At 45.1% G+C, this 22,011-nt stretch overlaps 1 protein-coding gene across 3 annotated transcripts in view; it reads right to left on the bottom strand.

Moving 5' to 3' along the window:
- Positions 1 to 22,011, bottom strand: part of LOC137346788 (multidrug and toxin extrusion protein 1-like) — a 111,025-nt gene that overhangs the window by 80,143 nt on the left and 8,871 nt on the right. The window contains exons 1-3 of one of the 3 annotated variants that reach the window (XM_068010638.1): positions 19,014 to 19,394; positions 7,407 to 7,508; positions 5,091 to 5,159 (exon numbers count right to left, since the gene is read on the bottom strand). In XM_068010638.1, the coding sequence (XP_067866739.1) occupies positions 5,091 to 5,159; positions 7,407 to 7,508; positions 19,014 to 19,160 (318 nt within the window). In that variant the 5' untranslated portion in view covers positions 19,161 to 19,394. Of the gene's footprint in view, positions 1 to 5,090; positions 5,160 to 7,406; positions 7,509 to 17,648; positions 17,725 to 19,013; positions 19,395 to 22,011 lie in introns of those variants that run through there. The other 2 variants (XM_068010639.1, XM_068010640.1) reach the window with 2 other exon arrangements.

Raw genomic sequence — 22,011 nt, 5'->3', positions numbered from 1 at the left:
TGAGAGGGAGGGAGGGAGGGAGGGAGGGAGGGAGGAAAAGAGAGGGAGGGAGGGAGGGAGGGAGGGAGGAAAAGAGAGGGAGGGAGGGAGGGAGGGAGGGAGGAAAAGAGAGGGAGGGAGGGAGGGAGGGAGGGAGGAAAAGAGAGGGAGGGAGGGAGGGAGGGAGGGAGGAAAAGAGGGAGGGAGGGAGGGAGGAAAAGAGGAAAAGAGGGAGGGAGGGAGGAAGAGGGAGGGAGGGAGGGAGGGGAGGGAGGGAGGAAAAGAGAGGGAGGGAGGGAGGGAGGGAGGGAGGAAAGAGAGGAGGGAGGGAGGGAGGGAGGGAGGGAGGAAAAGAGAGGGAGGGAGGGAGGGAGGGAGGGAGGAAAAGAGAGGGAGGGAGGGAGGGAGGGAGGGAGGAAAAGAGAGGGAGGGAGGGAGGGAGGGAGGGAGGAAAAGAGAGGGAGGGAGGGAGGAGGGAGGGAGGAAAAGAGAGGGAGGGAGGGAGGGAGGGAGGGAGGAAAAGAGAGGGAGGGAGGGAGGGAGGGAGGGAGGAAAAGAGAGGGAGGGAGGGAGGGAGGGAGGGAGGAAAAGAGAGGGAGGGAGGGAGGGAGGGAGGGAGGAAAAGAGAGGGAGGGAGGGAGGGAGGGAGGGAGGAAAAGAGAGGGAGGGAGGGAGGGAGGGAGGGAGGAAAAGAGAGGGAGGGAGGGAGGGAGGGAGGGAGGAAAAGAGAGGGAGGGAGGGAGGGAGGGAGGGAGGAAAAGAGAGGGAGGGAGGGAGGGAGGGAGGAAAAGAGAGGGAGGGAGGGAGGGAGGGAGGAAAAGAGAGGGAGGGAGGGAGGGAGGGAGGAAAGAGAGGGAGGGAGGGAGGGAGGGAGGAAAAGAGAGGGAGGGAGGGAGGGAGGGAGGAAAAGAGAGGGAGGGAGGGAGGGAGGGAGAAAGAGAGGGAGGGAGGGAGGGAGGGAGGAAAAGAGAGGGAGGGAGGGAGGGAGGGAGGAAAAGAGAGGGAGGGAGGGAGGGAGGGAGGAAAAGAGAGGGAGGGAGGGAGGGAGGGAGGAAAAGAGGAGGAGGGAGGGAGGGAGGGAGGGAAAGAGAGGGAGGGAGGGAGGGAGGAGAGGAGAGGGAGGGAGGGAGGGAAAGAGAGGGAGGGAGGGAGGGAAGAGAGGGAGGGAGGGAGGGGAAAGAGAGGGAGGGAGGGAGGGAAAGAGAGGGAGGGAGGGGAGGGAAGAGAGGGAGGGAGGGAGGGAAGAGAGGGAGGAGGGAGGGAAAGAGGGAGGGAGGGGGAGGAAGAGAGGGAGGGAGGGAGGGAAAGAGAGGGAGGGAGGGAGGGAAAGAGAGGGAGGGAGGAGGGAAGAGAGGGAGGGAGGGAGGGAAAGAGAGGGAGGGAGGGAGGGAAGAGAGGGAGGGAGGGAGGGAAAGAGAGGGAGGGAGGGAGGAAAGAGAGGGAGGGAGGGAGGGAAAGAGAGGGAGGGAGGGAGGGAAAGAGAGGGAGGGAGGGAGGGAAAGAGAGGGAGGGAGGGAGGGTTGAGTGGAGGTGGAGGGAGGTAGAGGGAGGGAGGGTGGAAAGAGGGAGGGAGGAGGGGGAAAGAGGGAGGGAGGGAGGGAGGAAGAGAGGGAGGGAGGGGAGGGAAAGAGGAGGGAGGGAGGAAAGAGAGGGAGGGAGGATATGGAGTGGGAGGGAGGAAAGAGAGGGAGGGGAGGAAAGAGTGGGAGGGGGAGGAAAAGAGGGGAGGGTGGAAAGAGAGGGAGGAGGAAAGAGTGGGAGGGAGGAAAAGAGGAGGGAGGGAGGAAAAGAGAGGGAGGGGAGGAAATGAGAGGGAGGGGAGGAAAGTGAGGGGTGGGGTTGAGGGGGGAGGAAAGAGTGGGTGGGAGGAATTGTGAGGGAGGGAGGAAATGAGTGGGAGGGTGGAAGAGAGGAGGGAGGAAGAGAGGGAGGGGGTTAGAGTGGGAGGGAGGTTAGTGTGGGAGGGAGGAATGAGAGGGAGGGAGGAAAAGTGAGGGAGGGTGGTTAAGAGAGGGTGGGAGGAAAGAGTGGGAGGGTGGAAATGAGTGTGGTGGTTTGTGGTGGTGTTTGTGGGTGGGAGGTTTTTGTGTGGTGGTTTGTTGGTGGGTGTTTTGTGTGGAGGGAGGAAAAGAGAGGGAGGGAGGAAAAGAGAGGGAGGGAGGTTTTGTGTGGTGGGTGTTTTGTTGGTGGTGTTTGTGGGTGTGGTTTTGAGTGGTGGTGGGTTGTGTGGGTGGGTGTTTTGTTGGTGGGTGTTTTGTGTGGGTGGGTGGTTTGAGTGGGTGGGTGGTTTTGTGTGGGTGGGTGATTTGTGTGGGTGGGTGGTAATGTGTGGGTGGGTGGTTTTGTGTGGGTGGTTTGTGTTGGTTGGGTGGTTTGTTTGTGTTGGGTGGGTGGTTTGTTGTTGGTGGGTGTTTTGTTGGGTGGGTTTTGTGAGTGGTTTTGTTGGGGTGGTGGTTTTGTGTGGGTGGTTTTGTGGTGGGTGTTTGTTGTGGGTTGGGTGGAAGTTGTGGGTGGGTGGTTTTGAGTGGGTGGTGGTTAAGGAGGGAGGTTGGAGGAAGAGAGGGAGGGAGGAAAAGAGAGGGAGGGAGGAAAGTTCCCTTGCTGGATCTGTCTGCCTTCTGTAATAAAAGCAAAATACTGCGGATGCTGGAAATCTGAAATAAAAACAAGAAATGCTAGAACCACTCAGCAGGTCTGGCAGCATCTGTGGAAAGCAAAGTAGATTTAACGTTTCGGTTCAGTGACCCTTCTTCAGAACTGACAAATATTAGAAAAGTCACAGGTTTTAAGCAAATGAGGTGGGGGTGGGGCAAGAGATAACAAAGGAGAAGGTGTAGATTGGACAAGGCCACATAGCTGACCAAAAGGTCATGGAGCAAAGGCAAACAATATGTTAATGGTGTGTTGAAAGACAAAGCATTAGTACAGAATAGGTGTTAACGGACTGAATGTTGAACAGCAGCAAGTGCAAACCTGAAAAAAAAACAGTGGGTACGCAAACTGAACAAAGATGAAATGAAATAAATGCAAAAAAAGATTGTAAAAAATGTAAAAATGACTAAAAAAGTAAAATGGGGGGCTGTCAGGCTCTGAAATTATTGAATTCAATGTTCAGTCCGGCAGGCTGTAGTGTGCCTAATCGGTAGATGAGATGCTGGTGCTCGAGCTTGCATTGATGTTCACTGGAACACTGCAGCAATCCCAGGACAGAGATGTGATCATGAGAGCAGGGGGGAATGTTGAAATGGCAAGCAACCGGAAGCTCAGGGTCCTGCTTGCGGACTGAGCGGAGATGTTCTGCAAAGCGGTCACCCAGTCTGCGCTTGGTCTCCCCAATGTAGAGGAGACCACGCTGTGAGCAGCGAATACAGTATACTACATTGAAAGAAGTACAAGTAAATCGCTGCTTCACCTGAAAGGAGTGTTTGGGGCCTGGGATAGTGAGGAGAGAGGAGGTAAATGGGCAGGTATTACACCTCCTGCAATTGCAGGGGAAGGTGCCATAGGATGGGGACGAGGTGGTGGGGGTAATGGAGGAGTGGACCAGGGTGTCGCGGAGGGAACGATTCCTTCGGAATGCTGACAGGGGAAGGGAGGGGAAGATGCTTTTGGTAGTGGCATCACGCTGGAGATGGCAGAAATGGCGGAGGATGATCCTTTGGATATGGAGGCTGATGGGGTGGAAAGTGAGGACAAGGGGAACCCTGTCACAGTTCTGGGAGGGAGGGGAAGGGGTGAGGGTAGAGGTGCGGGAAATGGGCTTTCTGAGTTACTACACACAAACTCCCAGAGTTGCACAAGCAGGCATATGAACATGTCCACCTCTGTTTGAATCAGAATCTTCTGGAATGGTCCCTGAAGTGGAATGGTTCCAAAGAAGGGTCACTGACCTGAAATGTTAACTCTGCTTCTCTTTTCACAGATGCTGCCAGACCTGCTGAGTGGTTCCAGCATTTCTTGTTTTTATTTCAGATTTCCAGCATCTGCAGTATTTTGCTTTTATCTTCTGGAATGGTCCCTGAAATTCAAGGCTCTCCCCTCAAGCTGTTCAGACATACTTGGTGGGGGGTTGACTCTTTCAAAGTGAATGGGTGTCGATGGCTTTTGACGATCAACATTGACAAGGCTATCTTAGATAAGTGATCACAGAGCACCCCATTGTTCTGGCTGGACTGAGTAATCACATCTGTCTCCAGCCTAATCCTTTGGTTTTTTCATATGTAAATTATGTGGCCATCTTGGCTGCTAGCTGTTCTGTTTTAAAAGTTATTTGTAACAATGTCAGTAAAAGTCTCAAGCATAGTTCCACACGATAAAATTAATATTTCCATTTAGCACGTGAGGTCTTCTCACAATGGAATAAGCAAATGTAGAATATTAAAACTAAAATTGCAGGAGTAGGACCACTCGCATTTATATGGCACCTTTAACATAGAAAAACATCCCATAGTGCTTCACAGCAGCAATTATCAAACAAGATTTGACACCAAGCCATGTAAAGAGATATTAGGACAGGAGGCCAACAGCTTGGTCAAATAGGTAGGTTTCACATTAGCAAAAAAAGGTAAATTTAGAACGGATATCAGAAAACTTTTTTTTTTTAATTACAGAGACTTGCGCAAAGGCCATGAGTAATCAATTAGTATTTAAATATAATGAACCTTTCACTGTTAAATACACACCCAAATTAAAGAGTGATTAAACAACCTTACAACAGTCAACCTGTATCATTTTATTTCATAAAGCCAAGATCTCATTTGAATTCCTTGGAAGTCTCAATTATTGGAACTAGAGACACTGACAGAGATTGTGGCATAAAAATCAACTCGTGTAGTTATGTGCAAGGAAAATTAATGGAGCAAATGAACACTGGAATCAGTAAAGCACTGAATTTACATTACAATCAGCATAGGTTAGAATTTGCATTAGAATCCGCATCAATTGTGAAAGAGATTAGAATTAGCTTGAAATTAGCATGAAAATCAGTTTCATGCTGCTAAGTGTATTCACCCTCAGAGCCAATGGGAGAATACAGTAATGAACTTCCCTACAACTTTCAGCATTACTTATCAAAAGATTCATCTGTGGTACAGTCTGGAATATGTGCCTACCTGAGATATGAGTGTGTCACATGCTGAAGACAACCCAACACCTATTGAGATACCGGATACATTTATAACCTGTGACAATGAAGAAATGAAGAAAATAATATAGTTGGAGGCACCACTACTATGCTATCACATAATTACTCAATATCACATTAATTAATATTTTGTCTCCTTTAATTTCTCCCCATCAATACTGACTTGTTGGGGTACAGGCAGGATACTGGCAACTCTGATTTCAACCGAGCAGCCATATGTGAACCAAGTTAGCAAGCACCGACTGACTATTAAACTGTGGAATGCATCATAATGAAAACCAAATAAAAACAAGAAATGCTGGAATCACTCAGCAGGTCAGGCAGCATCTGTGAAAAGAGAAGCAGAGTTAACGTTTCGGGTCAGCGACCCTTCATCGGAACTGCGGAATGAAAACCAACCCTGTTCTCACCCAAAATCCTCCCAACCAATCTTTACAAAAGGAGTCAGTGGATAAAAAGACTTGCATTTATAAATCGCACCTTTTACAGCCTTAGGATGACCCAAGAGACACGGCAACCAATTTGTGCACAGCAAGCTCCCACAAACAATAATGAGATAATGACCGGATAATATGTTTTTTAAAAAAAATTCATTTACTTGATGTGGGCGGCACTGGGCAGGTTAACCCATTGTCTATCCCAAGGTCAGCAAACTTTTTAACCTGATCAGCCTCTTTTTAAAAAAAAAACTGCCAGAAATAAAAATTGGGAGCCACAAGATGAAATTTTGTCATTTCTAAACCATATATTTGGCAAATTGCCAAGTTTCTGGTAGATTGCATAATTTGCAGATATAATAAAATACATGTTTTGAATTTATGTATCAATAGAAAAAAATAGAAATTAAAATAACCTAACTCGGAATTATTGTGCCAGCTTTTTTAAGCTATAATCCTGTCAGTAAAGTCATCTTTAAAACAAACTATAACTTCAGCTGTGTAGAATTATGAATTTTCTCAGCTATCGATTCTTGTGATTAAAAAAAAGCTTATGACACATTCAGCACAATTAGTCAGCAATATGAGAAACAACAACCAACCATAAAAGCTGCTCCTTGAACCAAAGGAATTATCTATAACCATGGTGTATTTACAACCATGGCGGCGCTATATCACTCGAACAGGTTTATTTAGAGCACGATGATGTTTGTTAAAATAATCATTTGAAACTGTAAAGTGCAGCATAATGATCAGCTTTTTGTCCCCACAATAAAAACACATATTTGCGAACAAACTGGAAAAGGTCGAGAGCTGCAAATGAGATGTTAAAGAGCCGCATGTGGCTCTGGAGACGCAGGTTGCAGACCTCTGGTCTATCCATTTAGTTTCTATCTCTAATGGCCAATTAGTGGTGACCTACCTTCTTGATAAACAAGTGCATTGCTTGACCATTGCAGAGGGCAGGTAAGAGTCAACCACGTTGCTGTGGGTCACATGTAGGCCAGACCAGGTAAGGATAGCAGATTTCCTTCCATAAAAGACATTAGTGAACCAGGTAGGATTTTAATGACAATCCGGTAGTTACATAGTCACCACTAATGAAACAAGCCTTTTAAATTTCAGACTTAATTGAATTTAAATTCCCCAGATATGATGGTGGAATTTGAACTCGTGACTCTGGATCATTAATCTAAGCCTCTGGATTACAAGATCAGTAACATAACTGTCCCAGTTTTCATGAGGTTGACTGAGGGATAAAGATTAGCCAGGACACAGCGGATAACTCCCCTGCTCTTCTTCAAAATAGTCCCATAGGATTTTTTTTTCCAAAACATCGACCTCAGTGGGCGGATGGGGCCACAGTTTTACATTTCATCTGAAAGACAACAGCTCTGACAGTGCAGTACTCCCTCTGGTGAGCCAGGACTGTCAGCCTGGATTTTGTGCTCAAGTCTCTGGACTGGGACTTGAACCCACAACCTCAGAGGAGAGTACACTACCCACTGAGTTACATCAGTCACAGGATCTCTAGCATACTTTTCCCTTCCTTATTGAAGGACAAGTGCACCATTGTCTCTTCTGAGATCAGTTACATCATCAGAAACTAGTCTAAACTGGAGACTTTCTCAGACTGTCTAGCTCAGTATCAGTGATATTATCCAAACCTGTTTTGCCTGCTACTAAAATAAGTTTTCATCCCCATAATTTACAATATTTTGTGGTACGAAGCACTTGATCCACTAATAAGCACTTTTTAAAAAAATAAATTGATATGATCTACTGCAGCTCAGCTTGTATTTATAAAACAAATACTGCTACACAATAAATCATTGTAACATACTTACAGCTGTGGCAAGTGAAACGGCATCCAACTCAACTTTTCCTAAATGTCCACAGAATATGGAGCTGACAATACTTATACTAAAGATCATCAAGTGCGACACAAACTGTTGAAAAATAGAAATTGGCCATTAGACTTCAATTCAAACACTTGTTATTTAAACAAAACTTCATAATGTGATGAGATACTGCCCACATGCCTGGATGAATGTGGCTCCAACACTCAAGAAGCTCAACACCATCCAGACAAAGCAATCCACTTGAATGGCACCTTAAACATCCACTCCCTCCACCGCCAACACACAGTGGCAGCAGTGTGCACCTTCTACAAGATGCACTGCAGCAACTTGCTAAGGGCCCTTCGAAAGCACCTCCCAAACTTATGACGTCTTCCACCCAGAATGACAAGGACAGCAGATACATGGGAACACCACCACCTGCAAGTCACACATCATTGTGCCTTGGAAATATAATGGCCATTCCTTCATTGTTGCTTAGTCAAAATTCTGGAACTCTACCTAACATCACTGTGGGAGTTCCTTCACCACACACACCGCAGTGGTTCACCACCACCTTCTCAAGGACAATTAGGGATGGGCAATAAATGCTGGCTTTACTGGTGATGTCTGCATCCAGCGAATGAAAAAAACTTCATAGGTTTTAGAATAACAGAACCAACTTATATTTATTAACACACAGTTCCCTCATATTACTGGTTATGGTAATTTAAAAAAAAACACTTTTACAAGATTTAGGTTAGCAAATTGTCTTTGATGTTACCCAACTAGATGAATTACATATTAGCATTACATACATAATGTGAATTCTGTTCAAATTAAAATAACTAGCCTCAACAGCAGGGAACCGCAATTAAAAAAGCAGCCAAAGCAAGGGTTGCGCCACTGGTACATATCACTGAAATGAAATGCAGATTAACCCTTTTGAGTACTTTTGGCACTTGCACTTTTGTTAACTACTAAAAATGATTTTTCTTTCAGAAGGATGCCAAGGGTTTGGAGAAGGGGCAGAGGAGATTTACTTGAATGGTACCAGGGCTGCTGGACTTCAGTTACGTGCAGAGGAGAGAAGCTGAGATTATCTTAGAGCAGAGAAGGATAAGGGGAGATTTGTTTGAGGTGTTCAAAATCATGACGGGTTTAGATAGAGTAAATGAGAAACTGTTCCCAGTGGCTGAAGGGTCGGTAACCTGAGGACACAGATTTAAAGGTAATTGATAAAAGAACCAGACAGTAACTAAGGAGAATTTTCTTTTGATAATGCAGTGAGTTGTGATCTGGAATGCACTGCCTGCAAGCAGATTCAATACTAACTTTCGAAAGGGAACAAATTGAATACTTGAAAAGGAAACATTTTCAGGGCTATGGGGAAAGGAGAGGGCAATAGGATTAATTGGATAGCTCTTTCAAAGAGCCGGCACAGGCACAATGGACCAAATGGCCTCCTTGTGTACTGTATCAATGATTCTACATAGATTGGCAACAGAGTTAGAGGCGGCTTCTGCAACTTATCCCATACAGCTATCTAGGGAGCAGAGCCTGCAATGTGACAACTGATAGATCAAAACTAATTGGGAAATATAGGTGCACAAATTACAAATGTTCACAAATAAACAGGACTAAAAATCATTACAACAGGAATTAAGGTTTGTGAACTGGAAGTGCATGTCCGACACAAGACTGTGAATCAATAGATCTTTCAACTGTACCTGAACATAAATACATTTTTGGATACTGGCTTCATATAACAACTCAGGCTCAACTGACAGCACCAAAAACAGATTAACTGGTCATTCATTACATCCATATGTGTCCGTAAATAGGGCAGCCATCGCCGCACTTCAAAGTAATTCCAGTACTCAAGTTGCTTTGCCAGTTTTCAGAGACTTAATAAATAAGAGCTGTATTTTACCTTTATGGCATTATGCCATTAATCTTAGAATATCTTTAGCTATTTCAGACCTCTGACTGAAACCAAAATCTACCAGTATTGAAGCTGCTTTTTCAATATTCCATCATCTCCCTCCCTCAATCTCATTAGGGGACCAGCTGATAGTTCAGATTTATCTGGAGGAAAATGCAGCTGGTCTGATTAGTAAGTTTGCGGACGACACAAAGGTTGGTGGAGTTGCGGATAATGATGAGGATTGTCAGAATACAGCAGGATATAGATCGGTTGGAGACTTGGGCGGAGAAATGGCAGATGGAGTTTAATCCGGACAAATGTGAGGTAATGCATTTTGGAAGGTCTAATGCAGGTGGGAGGTATACAGTAAATGGCAGAACCCTTAGGAGTATTGACAGGCAGAGAGATCTGGGCGTACAGGTCCACAGGTCACTGAAAGTGGCAACGCAGGTGGATAAGGTAGTCAAGAAGGCATACGGCATGCTTGCCTTCATCGGTCGGGGCATAGAGTATAAAAATTGGCAAGTCATGTTGCAGCTGTACAGAACCTTAGTTAGGCCACACTTAGAATATTGCATGCAATTCTGGTCACCACACTACCAGAAGGACGTGGAGGCTTTGGAGAGGGTACAGAGGAGGTTTACCAGGATGTTGCCTGGTCTGGAGGGCATTAGCTATGAGCAGAGGTTGGAAAAACTTGGATTGTTTTCACTGGAACGACAGAGGTGGAGGGGCGATATGATAGAGGTTTACAAAGTTATGAGCGGCATGGACAGAGTGGATAGTCAGAAGCTTTTTCTTAGGGTGGAAGAGTCAGTTACTAGGGGACATAGGTTTAAGGTGAGAGGGGCAAAGTTTAGAGGGGATGTGCGAAGCAACTTTTTTTTTTTTTTTAAAACACAGAGGGTGGTGAGTGCCTGGAACTTGCTGCCAGGGGAGGTGGTGGAAGCAGATACGATAGCCACGTTTAAGAGACATCTTGACAAATATATGAATAGGAAGGGAATAGAGGGATATGGGCCCCGGAAGTGCAGAAGGTGTTAGTTTAGGCAGGCATCAAGATCGGCGCAGGCTTGGAGGGCCGAATGGCCTGTTCCTGTGCTCTACTGTTCTTTGAGCACTGAATGTTTGAATCCGCAATGTCTTTTCTTAACACCTAGGTGATTTTTTGAATTCACTCTTCCTTAAATTAACACTCCTCTTTTCAAACCACTGGATACTTAAAAGGCTGCTCTCCTGGCTTCAGCACAGCAGGAGTGTGAAATCCAAGCACTGGCTGATCAGCTCTGGCCTTGACTGCATGGTACAGTGGGACACACTCCAAATACTGGCACAGAGTGCTACTTTCATTTAAATCTTGCTCTTCAAGGTTGGTCCACTGGCTTGATGGTAATGGCAGAACGAGGGATATGCCAGGATGTGAGGTTACTGATAGTGATCGAATACAATTCTGTTGCTACTGATGCCCCACAGAACCTCATGGATACCCAGTTTTGGGCTGCTAGATCTGTTGAGTCTATCCCATTTAGCACAGTGGCAGTGCATCACAAAACAATGAAAGGTATCCTCACTGTGAAGATGGGACTTTGTCACTACAAGGACTGTGGGACTGTGCAGGGGTCACACCTACCAACACTGTCATGAACAGATGCACCTGCAACAGGTAGATTGGTGAGGACAAGGTCTAGTTGGTTTTTCCCTATTGTTGGTTATCTCACCACCTGCCACAGGCCCTGTCTGGCAGGTATGTCCTTCAGGACTCGGCCAGTAGTGGTGTTACTCTTGGTGATGGACATTGACGTCCCCAACCCAGAGTACATTCTGTGCCCTTACTACCCTCCGTGCTTCTTCCAAGTGGCATCCACCATGCAGGAGCACAGATGCATCAGCTGAGGGGCGTGGTAGGTGTTAATCAGCAGGCGGTTTCCTTGCCCATGTTTTAACCTGATGCCATGAGACTTCAGAGAGTCTGGAGTCAATGTTGAGGGCTCCCAGGGCCATTCGGTCCCGACTGTATACCACTGTGCTGCCACCTCTGGGGGATCTGTCCCGCCAGCAGGACAGGACATACTCAAAGATGGTGATGGAGGAGTCTGGGACATTGACTGTAAGGTATGATTCAGTGAATATGACTGCGAGACTGTTGCTCGATTAGCCTGTGGGACAGCTCTTCCAATTTTGGAACAAATCCCCAGATGTTAGTGAGGAGAACTCAGCAGGGGTCGACTGGGCATGTTGTACCTTTGTCGTTTCCAGTGCCTAGGTCAATGCCGGGTGGCCCGCCCAGTTTTCTTATCCAACCTTTCTGGAATGGTTTGATACATTGGAGTGGCTTACTGGACCATTTCAGTGGGCAGTTAAGAGTCAACCACTGCTGAGAGTCTGGAGTTACATGTAAACCAGACCGGGTAAGGACAGCAGATTTCCTTCCCTGAAGGACATTACTGGCACTTCTGGCTAAGGATGTGTGCAAATGCCTTGTCTTTTGCACTCATGTGCTGGGCTCCACCATTATTGAATAGTAGCCCTATCGACTATTTGTGGATCCTACTCCTCCAATTAGTTGTTTAATTGTCCAGCACCATGCACAACTGGATGTGGCATAGACTGCAGAGCTTTGATCTGATCCGTTGGTTCTGTGATCGCTTAGCTCTGTCCATAGCATGCTATTTCTTGTGTTTAACAGGCATGTAGTCCTACGTTGTAGCTTCACCAGATTGGCACCACATTTTTAGGGATGCCTGGTGCCGCTCCTGGCATGCTCTCCTACACTCACTGAACCAGGATTGATCCCCTGGGTTAATGGTAATGATAAAGTGAGGGATATGCCAGAGCATGCAATTACAGATTGTGGTGGAATACAGTTCTGCTGCTGATGACCCACAGAGCCTAATGAATGTTTAGGTTTGAGATTTTTGATCTGTTCCGAATCTATCCCATTTGGCACAGTGGTAGCGCCACACAATATGATGGAGGGTATCCTCGGTGTGAAGGCAGGACTTCATCTCCACAGGGACTACGCAGTGGTCACGCCTAACAATACTGTCATGGACAGATGCATCTGCGACAGGTAGATTGAGGTGGTCAAGGTTAAGTAGGTTTTTCCTTCTTGTTGGTGTTCTCACCACCCACTGCAGTCCTGGTTTGACAGATATGCCTTCCAAGACTTGGCAAGCTCAGCCATTAGTGGTGCTGGTGATGGACATTGAAGTGACCCACTCAGTACATTTGTGCCCTTGCTACGCTTAGTGTTTCTTTCAAATATGTTCAACATGGAAGAGCACTGATTCATTAGCTGAGGAGGGCAGTAGGTGGTAATCAGCAGCAGGTTTCCTTGCCCATGTTTGACCTGATGCCATGAGACCTCTTGGGATCTGGAGTCAATGGTGAGGACTCCCAGGGCCATTCTCACAACTGTATACCACTATGTTGCCACCTCTGAGTGTGTCCTGCCAGAGGGACAGGAAATAACAAAGGTGGAGGAGTCTGGGACGTTGACTGTAAGGTATAATTCAGTAAGTGTGGCTATGTCAGGCTGTTGCTTGACGAGTCTGTGGGGCAGTAAGGCTGGAAATTGCACAGGCACTGGCCAATATCTCCTAATCCTTCTTAGATACAGGGGTGGTGCCAAAGGACTGGAGAATTACAAATGCTACACTCTTGTTCAAAAAAGGGTGCAAGGATAAACCCAGCAACTATAGGTCAGTCAGTTTAACCTTGGTGATGGAAAAGCTGTTAGAAAACAATAATTCAGGACAAAATTAATCATTTGGACAAATGTGAATTAATTAAGGAAAGCCAACATAGGTTTGTTGGGAGGAAATCATGGTTAACTAACTTGCTTGAGTTTTTTGATGAGGCAATAGAGAGCATTGATGAGGGTAATGCAGTTGATGCGGTGTACACAGAGTTCCAAAAGGCATTCAATAAAGTGCCATAACAGGCTTGTCAGTAAAGTTAGAGCCCATGGAAAAGGGACTGTAGCAGCATGGATACAAAAGTGGCAGTGTGACAGGAAACAGTAGTTGTTCAGACTGGAGGAAGGTACATAGTGGGGTTCCCCAGGGGTCAGTTTTGGGACTGTCACGCGCATCGGAGTTGTGATGATCCAACATCCACGGAATAACTTATAAGAGTTATAAACAAAATGGACTTTGTCTTTTAAAATAAAAGGTTCATTTAAAAAAAAAGTGTACAATGATCTAAAGTGGCTGTGTATTCAAACAGCCTGACAATGACAAAGGACAAAGCTTCCAAGCCAATAGGTGTTAATAAAACCCATCTCACACCTATCCTAAAAACATTCCAGAATTGAATGCCTTCTTCTAAAACAAAGGAGGTGTGAAATAACCACGTCCTGGGCCTTTGTGCGATCACCATGGCTAAGAAACCATAATGTCTAACAGGTGATGAGAAATGACAGTATTATCTCAAAAAAGAGAGAGAGCGAGGGAGCGACTGACCCAGAGGGTGAAGCTACATGTAACTGCTGGCAATTCAGCAAGCCAGAACCCCTGCTGAAAAATCTGGCATTTACATCATACAGCAGAGAGTTAGAAGTGACCCACCATCTTCAACAGCACCTACAATCAAGAGAAATCTACAATCACCACAGGCCTGCAACTATCTGGACTTCAACAAGTTTATCGTAACCCTTCTCTTTCCCCACCCCACCAGTCACTAAAACTCACCTACCTTTTTCCCTTCTCTGTTTCTTCTTGCGTGTGCGCATGCGAATGTGAGAGTGAATGAAGTTGCGACAATTCCAGGATAAGGCGTACCCATCAATAAACAATTGACTTTGTATTTACTGTAACCTACAAGAAAACCTGACTCTGTTTATGTGAAAAGCAAAACCCCAAAGGGCTAAACTCTTAATACAAATACCCTTGCTGCAGTCAGGTGGGGAGTTGAACAGTGGGAACCATCCATGTTACATCATGTGGCAGTAACAAATTGGGGCTCGAAGCCAGGATCTGAACCACCAGAAAAACATGCAATTTGGAAAACAGAGGAAAATTAACCTCAAATTGTAGAAAAATAAACATATTTTCTTGTATTCTTTTTTTTCCTATGGTGCTAAAAAAAAAAAGAGATGGCTACATTTAATCCTAAGGAGATGGTGGAGCAGGGAGAGGTATTCCGTGATAAGTTAAACAAATTAAGTGTTGAAGGTTTAAAATGTTTAGCTATAGGAGGTGGGAATCACTTGCAGACAAAAAGCAAAAGAAACCTGAACTGGTGAAAAGTCTAGATAACTGTTTTGAACTTATCCCCGAGATAGAAGAAAGCCTAGAATCAGAGTCTGAAAAAAAACTTTAGCCAGAATCCAGCTGCAGATGAAAAGGGAAGAAATACAGTTTCAGCTTCAAAAGGAAAAAAAAAGGAAAGGGAGATGCAGTTTCAGAAGGAGAGAGAGGAAAGAAAGATGCAGAGAGAGGATGCAGCCAGAACGTTCAAGTTACAGATTGGAAACCCAAAATCAGCATGCTGCCAACCAGTCAGACCTTATCCCCAATTCAGAGCAAAAATGTGATGGGCTGCGACACTCAAAACTATTGCCAAAGTTTAAATGAGGAGGAGGTTGAGTCATATTTATCTCATTTGAAAAAATAGCAACCAGGCTAAAACGGCCAAAAGAATTTTGGACTCTCCTCTTACAAGGAGAGTGCGTGGAAAGGGCGCATGAATGCTTTTAGCCTTGTTGTCAGAAGAAAGTACCTTTGATTATGAACAAAGTAAACTGCAACGCTGAATGCATATGAGCTGGTACTGGAAGCATATAGACAGGAGATTCAGACACACCTGGAAAAGGCCCACACAAACTTGCAATGAATTCGAAAGAATCAAACATATGGCTTTCGATTGCTGGATACAGTCTCTCGAGCTAGAACCCTCATGAAAATTTGAGGGAAGTGCTGTTGCTGCAAGAGTTTAAAAATAGCATCCCAAGCAGCATAAGAACCCACATCATAAATAATCGACAACTATGAATTAAGACATAAATCCCTAACTCTGAATAAAATTGGGTCTAGTAACCCATATAAGTTAGGGAGAGATAGCAGGTCTGCAGAGGAAGCAGAAACAGGCCCAAGAGAAAAGGAGAGCAGGGAAGGAAAACCCAACCAGTCTCCAACTTTTAAAAGGATGAGCCCGGGGATAAACCAGTAGGGTCTGCCCAAAATGTTTCCAGTGTAGCAAATCTGGGCATGTCCAGGCCAATTGTGGCAGTCCCAAAAGCCAGCAGGGGGCGCTGCAGTCAAGCCTGTGTCTGCAATTTTGAAAATTTATAACCTTGTGTTCTGGTATAACACAAGAGCAGAGCGGGTATCAGAGCTTTTTGCACCAAGGAAAAATTACTCCTTTTGTGTCCCAGGCACCAGACAAGGAGATAACTATCCTCAGAGTTAGTGGTTGTTTTCAAACCTTACAGGCAGTCAAACTGACAAATGCCACAGGAAAGCAGAAAAAAGTACCACAGTATTGGTAAAAAGGCTTATTGGCAATTGCTTGAAGGCTCCCCTAGTTAACATTTACCTACAGAGCAAGTTGGTCACTGGGATAGTGACAGCCGGAATCATTCTGAGCTTACCCATGCAGGGGGCAGACCTATTGCTGGTCAATGAGTTGGCAGGAAGCACAGCATTGTAACCAGAGGGCCCAGAGCAGTCTACGGAGACTGGAGAAACTGAAGGAGGAAACAGAACTCTGGACAACTGCAGAGGGCTGGGAAAGTCCCAAAAATCCCACAGGGGGCAATAGAGCCAGAAGAATCTAAAAGGGCTTAGATAGAGCAAAAAAGATTTAAATAAGTTATGATAAAAGCCAAAAAACTGATAGAAAGGCAACCAAGATATGGTTAACCAAAACCATTTTTAAAGACTTAAATAGGGATGAGGAAAGTTCCCAAACAGGAAAGCCAAGCGTAAGGGAGATGTCTCACCTAGTTGAAGTGCCACAGGGGAGTACAGTGGAAGCTGGACAACCACCTGTGAGCAGTAGTGTCCCAGAGGACATGGGGCAGATTAGGGAAACACCTATCTCTGAAGGAAAAGAGAAGACAACATAACCTAAAGTGAACCACACTTGTGAAAATCACAAGAGAATTAAGAGAGGTCAGCATGGATCTATCCACTGAAGAATCACACAATCAGGTCCCAAATCCAAAACCAATCAAACCCAACAACTTAAGAGTCAGAACACAGCCATAACAAGACAAGAAATCCCAAATGCCTCGCAGGGTCTAAAGGATAATGTATCACCCACTATCACCCTAAAAACTATCAATGTGCCAGAACGTGAATGGTTAACACCATGTATTGTGAAAGCAGTAGTCTCAGGGGGTTAAAGCTTGCACAGAGAATCACGTCTCAAGCAAAAACAGAAGTTTGCAAGCTACAAGCCTCACCAACAATCACATGGTCCTGGAGATTAACATTCCTAAAGTAGTACAAAATGATGAGAGAGAAACTACAACCCCATTTGACAACACTAAGTAAATGAAATGCAATTTTTGATGGTACTTCAGCTAAAGGAAGGATGACGGGAAAAAAAAAAGTATGCTGGAAGTCTGAGGAGTGAATGCAATGAATGTGTAAAGAGGTATGACCCTAAAAATCTCACTGTTTCTTTTTCCCCCTTTCTAAACACAAAATAAAAAATGAAATCCAAGGAATTTCATTTTTTCCCTTTGGGGGAGGCGTCATAGACATCAGAGGTGCGATGATACAACATCCGCGGAGAAACTCTGAAGAGTTATGAAAAAAATGGACTTTGCCTTAAAAGAAAAATAGAGATTTTATTTTTAAAAAGTGAACAATGGCCCCAAATGGCTGAAGGAAAGGGGATTAACTTTTGTGTTTTCAAACAGTCTGACAAAGGCAAAGGACAAATCTTCAAAACCAAAAGGTGTTAATGAAACCCATCAGACACACATCCTAAAAACATTCCAGAATTGAATGTCTTCTTCTAAAACAAAGGAGGTATGAAGTAACCACGTTCTGGACCATGGGCAAGAACCAGAATATTTCATAACAGAAGGTGAGAAGTGACAGTTTTACATTCGAGGGGAGGGGAGGGCCAGAAGGTGAAGCTACTTGTAACTGCTGACGTCTCAGCAAGCCAGAAAGTACATGCCCAACTGAAAAATCTGACATCTACATCATACAGCAGAAAGACAGCTAGCAGTGACCCACCATCTTCAACAAAACCTTCAATCAAGAAAGAATTCTATCAACTTAGACCTGCAACCCTCTACAACCAGAGTCTCAAGAGAACTCAATAGGTCGATAGTAACCTTTCTCCCCCCGCTAAAATCTACCTACCTCTTTCCCTTCTGCGTGTGTGTGCATGCGCAAGCGAATGTCGATGCAACAATTTCAGGATAAGACATATTTCATCAATAAACAATTGACTTTTTTCGAAAACCTACAAGAAAACCAGTCACTGTGATTATTTGAAATATAAAACCCCAAGTGGTTAAACTCTTAATACAAATACACTTGCTGTGGTCAAGTGGGCAGTTGAACAGTGAGAACCATCAACATCACACCAAATGGCCGTAACAGGACCTCGGCTTTTATTCGTATATCAAAGACCTAGACTTGGGCGTACAGGGCACAATTTCAACATTTGTGGAAGACACAAAATTTGGAAGTATTGTGAACTGTGAGGAGGATAGCGATAAACTTCTAGACAAGTGACAGATGAAATTTAATGCAGAGAAGTGTGAAGTAATTCATTTTGGTAGGAAGAAAAGGGAGAGGCAATATAAATTTAAGGATACAATTCTAAATGGGGTGCAGGTGCAGAGGGACCCAGGGGCACGTGTGCACACATCTTTGAAGGTGGCAGGCCAGGTAGAGAAAGCAGTTCATATAGTATACAGGATCCTACGCTTTATAAATAGGGGTACTGAGAACATAAACTAAGAAGTTATAATAAGCCTGTATAAAATACTGGTTCGGCTTCAACTGGAGTATTGTGTCCAGTTCTGGGCATCACACTCTAGGAAGGATGTTAAAGTATTAGGGAGGGTGCAGAAAGATTTCCAGGGATCAGGAACTTCAGTTATGTGCATAGGTTGGAGAAGCTGGGGCTGTTGCCTTTGGAATTGGGAAGATTAAGAGGAGATTAAATAGAGGGGTTCAAAATCATGAGGGATCTGGACAGAATAGATTGAGAGAAACAGTTGCTATCAGCCAAATGGCCTCCATCTGTGCCCTAAATGATTCTAGGATCTGGAATGCACTGCCGGAGAGCATGGTGGAGGCAGATTCAATCAAATCCTTCAAAAGGGAACTGGATAATTATCTGGACAGAAAAAAACTGCAGGGCTACAGAAAAACAGAAAAAGGCTGGGGAGTGGGACTGGGTGAGTTGCTCTTGCAGAAAACTGGCAGGGACACGACAGGCCAAATGGCCTCCTTCTGTGCTATAACCATTCTATGTCAGGCTGCTGTTTCAGAAGTATGGACAAAGAGCATTATAAACAGGAATATAAAGTATAAAATGTGAGTTTAAAAGGCGGGGGGGGGGGGGGGGGGGAACGGGGAAAGAGGGTTAAATTATATCTGAAAGCCTTAGTTCAATTAGCCCACTCAGCTTGGTTTGAGGACTGGCCTTGGCACCTGCAGTGCAATGCTATACCAGACTGAAAAGTCATGCAATGATTTGAAATGGAAACTCACCACTGGCCCGGCCAGCCGGGAAAGCTGTCGCACTTCCTTCCAGAAACTGACGCCAGTGATCCCAGTCACTTTGCTCAATAAGGACTGCTCTGAGGTGCTTGCTGAAGGCCTAACATCGCTGAAAGTCACTTCTGACGACTCGGCCATGTCTCAGTGGACCGGGACCGGAGCCGGAGCCGCTCTCTGCCGCTGGAAGGGGAAGTCAAGGTCCTCAGTGCGCTTGGCCTTTAAACAGGGGCCACATCCCTGGACATTGCCGAGCTCCCCGGGGGTAGTCAGGCTGCGGAACCTCAGCCTTGCTCCAGGTAAGCTCAGTTCACCGGCCCCGATCCACTCACCTGGCCACCAGCCCCCCACCAACACCCCTCGCCATTGGCTGGCAGCTCTGCCAATCATTCCTCTTCCAGCCTCTCGGTTACTCCGCCCCCCCCCATTGTCTGCTCAATCAACCATCCGGCCAATCAGCTGGGCCGAACGCAGCCGGCATCCGCACCAATCCCTAATCAACTACTCCGACCCCGCCCTCGCTGTCCTCGACCCGCCCGTCGCCTATGTCATTGCCCCCCCTCCCTCTATCACTGCCACGCCCCCATTATTGCCCCGCCCCTCCGTCGTTGCCCCGCCCCCTCTGTCGTTGCCCCGCCCCTATATCATTGCCCCGCCCTCTCCATCATTGTCCCGCCCCTATATCATTACCCCGCCCTCTCCATCATTGTCCCGCCCTCTCCATCATTGCCCCGCCCCTCTGTCACTGACACCCTCCCATCATTGACCCGCCCTCTATCATTGCCCCGCCCCTATAGTATTGCCCCGCCCCCTTATCATTGCCCCGCCCCCTTATCATTGCCCCGCCCCCTTATCATTGCCCCGCCCCCCTGTTTCATTGCTCCATCCCCTCCATCATTGTCAGTTGATTAATGGATCTGCCAATGCAAACTTTAATTCTGATACAAGCATGTCACTGTTTTTGTTCATGTAAATCATAATCTGTCCTAATTACAGTAGATTTACAATGAACATGTTCTTTTAAAAAAAAATGACCAGACCTCATCAGTAGGTAATCAGTGACAACAGTTGAAATGAAATAGGTTATTAGCAGAGACCCCAGTCATCCCGGTATGGATAGACCCCTGGCTGGTTTTCCTTGCATTTCCAACCAATTCACGGTGATCACTCAACAAAGCTCCAGCAGGCATGTTGGATCATTGTTTGATCCACATCCAAAAGGGCCTTTCCTTTGTATTTCAAAAGCAATATCAAAAAAAGAAAGACTTGCATTTTTTATAGTGCTTTTCATGATCACTGGACATCTCAAAGTGCTTTACAACCAATTAAATACTTTTGCAGTGTACTCACGGTTGTAATGTACTGCAAAGTTTGCCTGTGGGACTGAGCCAGTTGGAATAGCCTCCATTAGAAGGCTGCTAGCTCATATTGGCATCCAGTCTCAGTCAAAAACTCCAGACTTAATCTCAGATCAAATAAATTATATTTAATGCTACTGATCCTATCTAAGAACATATTCTATTCAAAGGGCTAAATAATAGTACAAATACCAAATACTAATATTGGCCCAAAGCCTCCTTTAAGGAAAGATGTGTTGCAGAATTATCCAAAAAGCAACAATGCTTTGGCAAGTGGAATTGGTTCATTTTATTGGTAAAATCATGAAAAGATTGAGTAGTTAGATTGAATTGGCTTACCATTCCCAGGAATCTCTGGAACTGCTGAACAGTAGTAGGAGTAGGAAATTCTGTAATGGCCCTAAGGGTGGGTAACTCTTAATAAACTTTTCCTATCTGTCGAGTGACAGGGATTTGACTGAATTGATAGTATTTATTTCAGGCTATGAGGAAAGCATGTCGACTATTTTCCATACACGTTTATGGGGTAAGATGTCCTACACACAAGACTTTTAATTAGATAGATGACCTGTAATGAGAAAGTATATAATGAGTTAATTAGCTTTTGTAAGGACATTTTCCAATTGAATGCAGGTGTCTGTGAATGTGATCATGAAAATTCTGATATTGTGCTTGGCAAACTTCAGTTTCTCATAAAGCTTTCTTTATTAGCTTCTTCTAGCCTTTCTGAACAAGAAATAGATTTTTGAAAAACTTTTTGTTCTGTTTCAAACACTTACCTTTACTTTCTTTGATGCTAAAAGAAACACTTCTGTTCACATTGTTGGTGTAGACATTCCTAAACAACCTCAGCGATAGAAAAAACAAATGTACCTTTGGAATAATGTTTCATCGTATCCTTCGGACATTCATGATTTAGTTTGGAAGTATTGTCGCTGTTGGTATGCAAATACAACAGCTATATTTGTGCACAGAAAGATCCCACAAACGGTGAGAAAGATGAATGACAAGTTACTCTGTAATGATGGTGGTATTGGTTGAAGAAATGCTGGCCTGGACACCAGGAGAAGTTCCTTTTCTTCTTTGAATACAAGACAGGGTTTCTTAGATGCCCATCTGAAAAATGGGACAGGCTTTGGTTTAAATTTTAATTCAAAAGCTAGCACCTCTGAGATGCAGCAATCCATCAGCACTGCACAGCGGTGTCAGCCTAGATTATGCACCCAGGTCCGTACTCGATCAACTTTCTGAACCAGAAGCAAGAGTGCTACCAGCTCAGACAAGCGGACACTTCATATGTAAATACAATTAACAACATAAAACAGATGTCACAAAAACTATGATGCATATCACAGCTGATAAACATTGCTCATCAGACTAAGCACTATGCAATAGAGAAACATAGGAACATAGAAACTAGGAGCAGGAGTAGGCCATTTGGCCCTTCAAGCCTGCGCCGCCATTCATTATGATCATGGCTGATCATCCAACTCAGTAGCCTGTTCCTGCTTTCGCCCCATACCCTTTGATCCCTTTAGACCCAAAAGCTATATCTAACTCCTTCTTGAAAACATTCAATGTTTTGGCCTCAACTGCTTTCTGTGGTAGTGAATTCCACAGGTTCACCACTCTCT

This window comes from Heterodontus francisci, chromosome 30 (genome assembly GCF_036365525.1).
Source record: "Heterodontus francisci isolate sHetFra1 chromosome 30, sHetFra1.hap1, whole genome shotgun sequence".
In the NCBI taxonomy this organism is placed as follows: domain Eukaryota; kingdom Metazoa; phylum Chordata; class Chondrichthyes; order Heterodontiformes; family Heterodontidae; genus Heterodontus; species Heterodontus francisci.
Note: the sequence above shows the minus strand (reverse complement) of the source record. Positions and strands in the feature narration are given on the sequence as shown.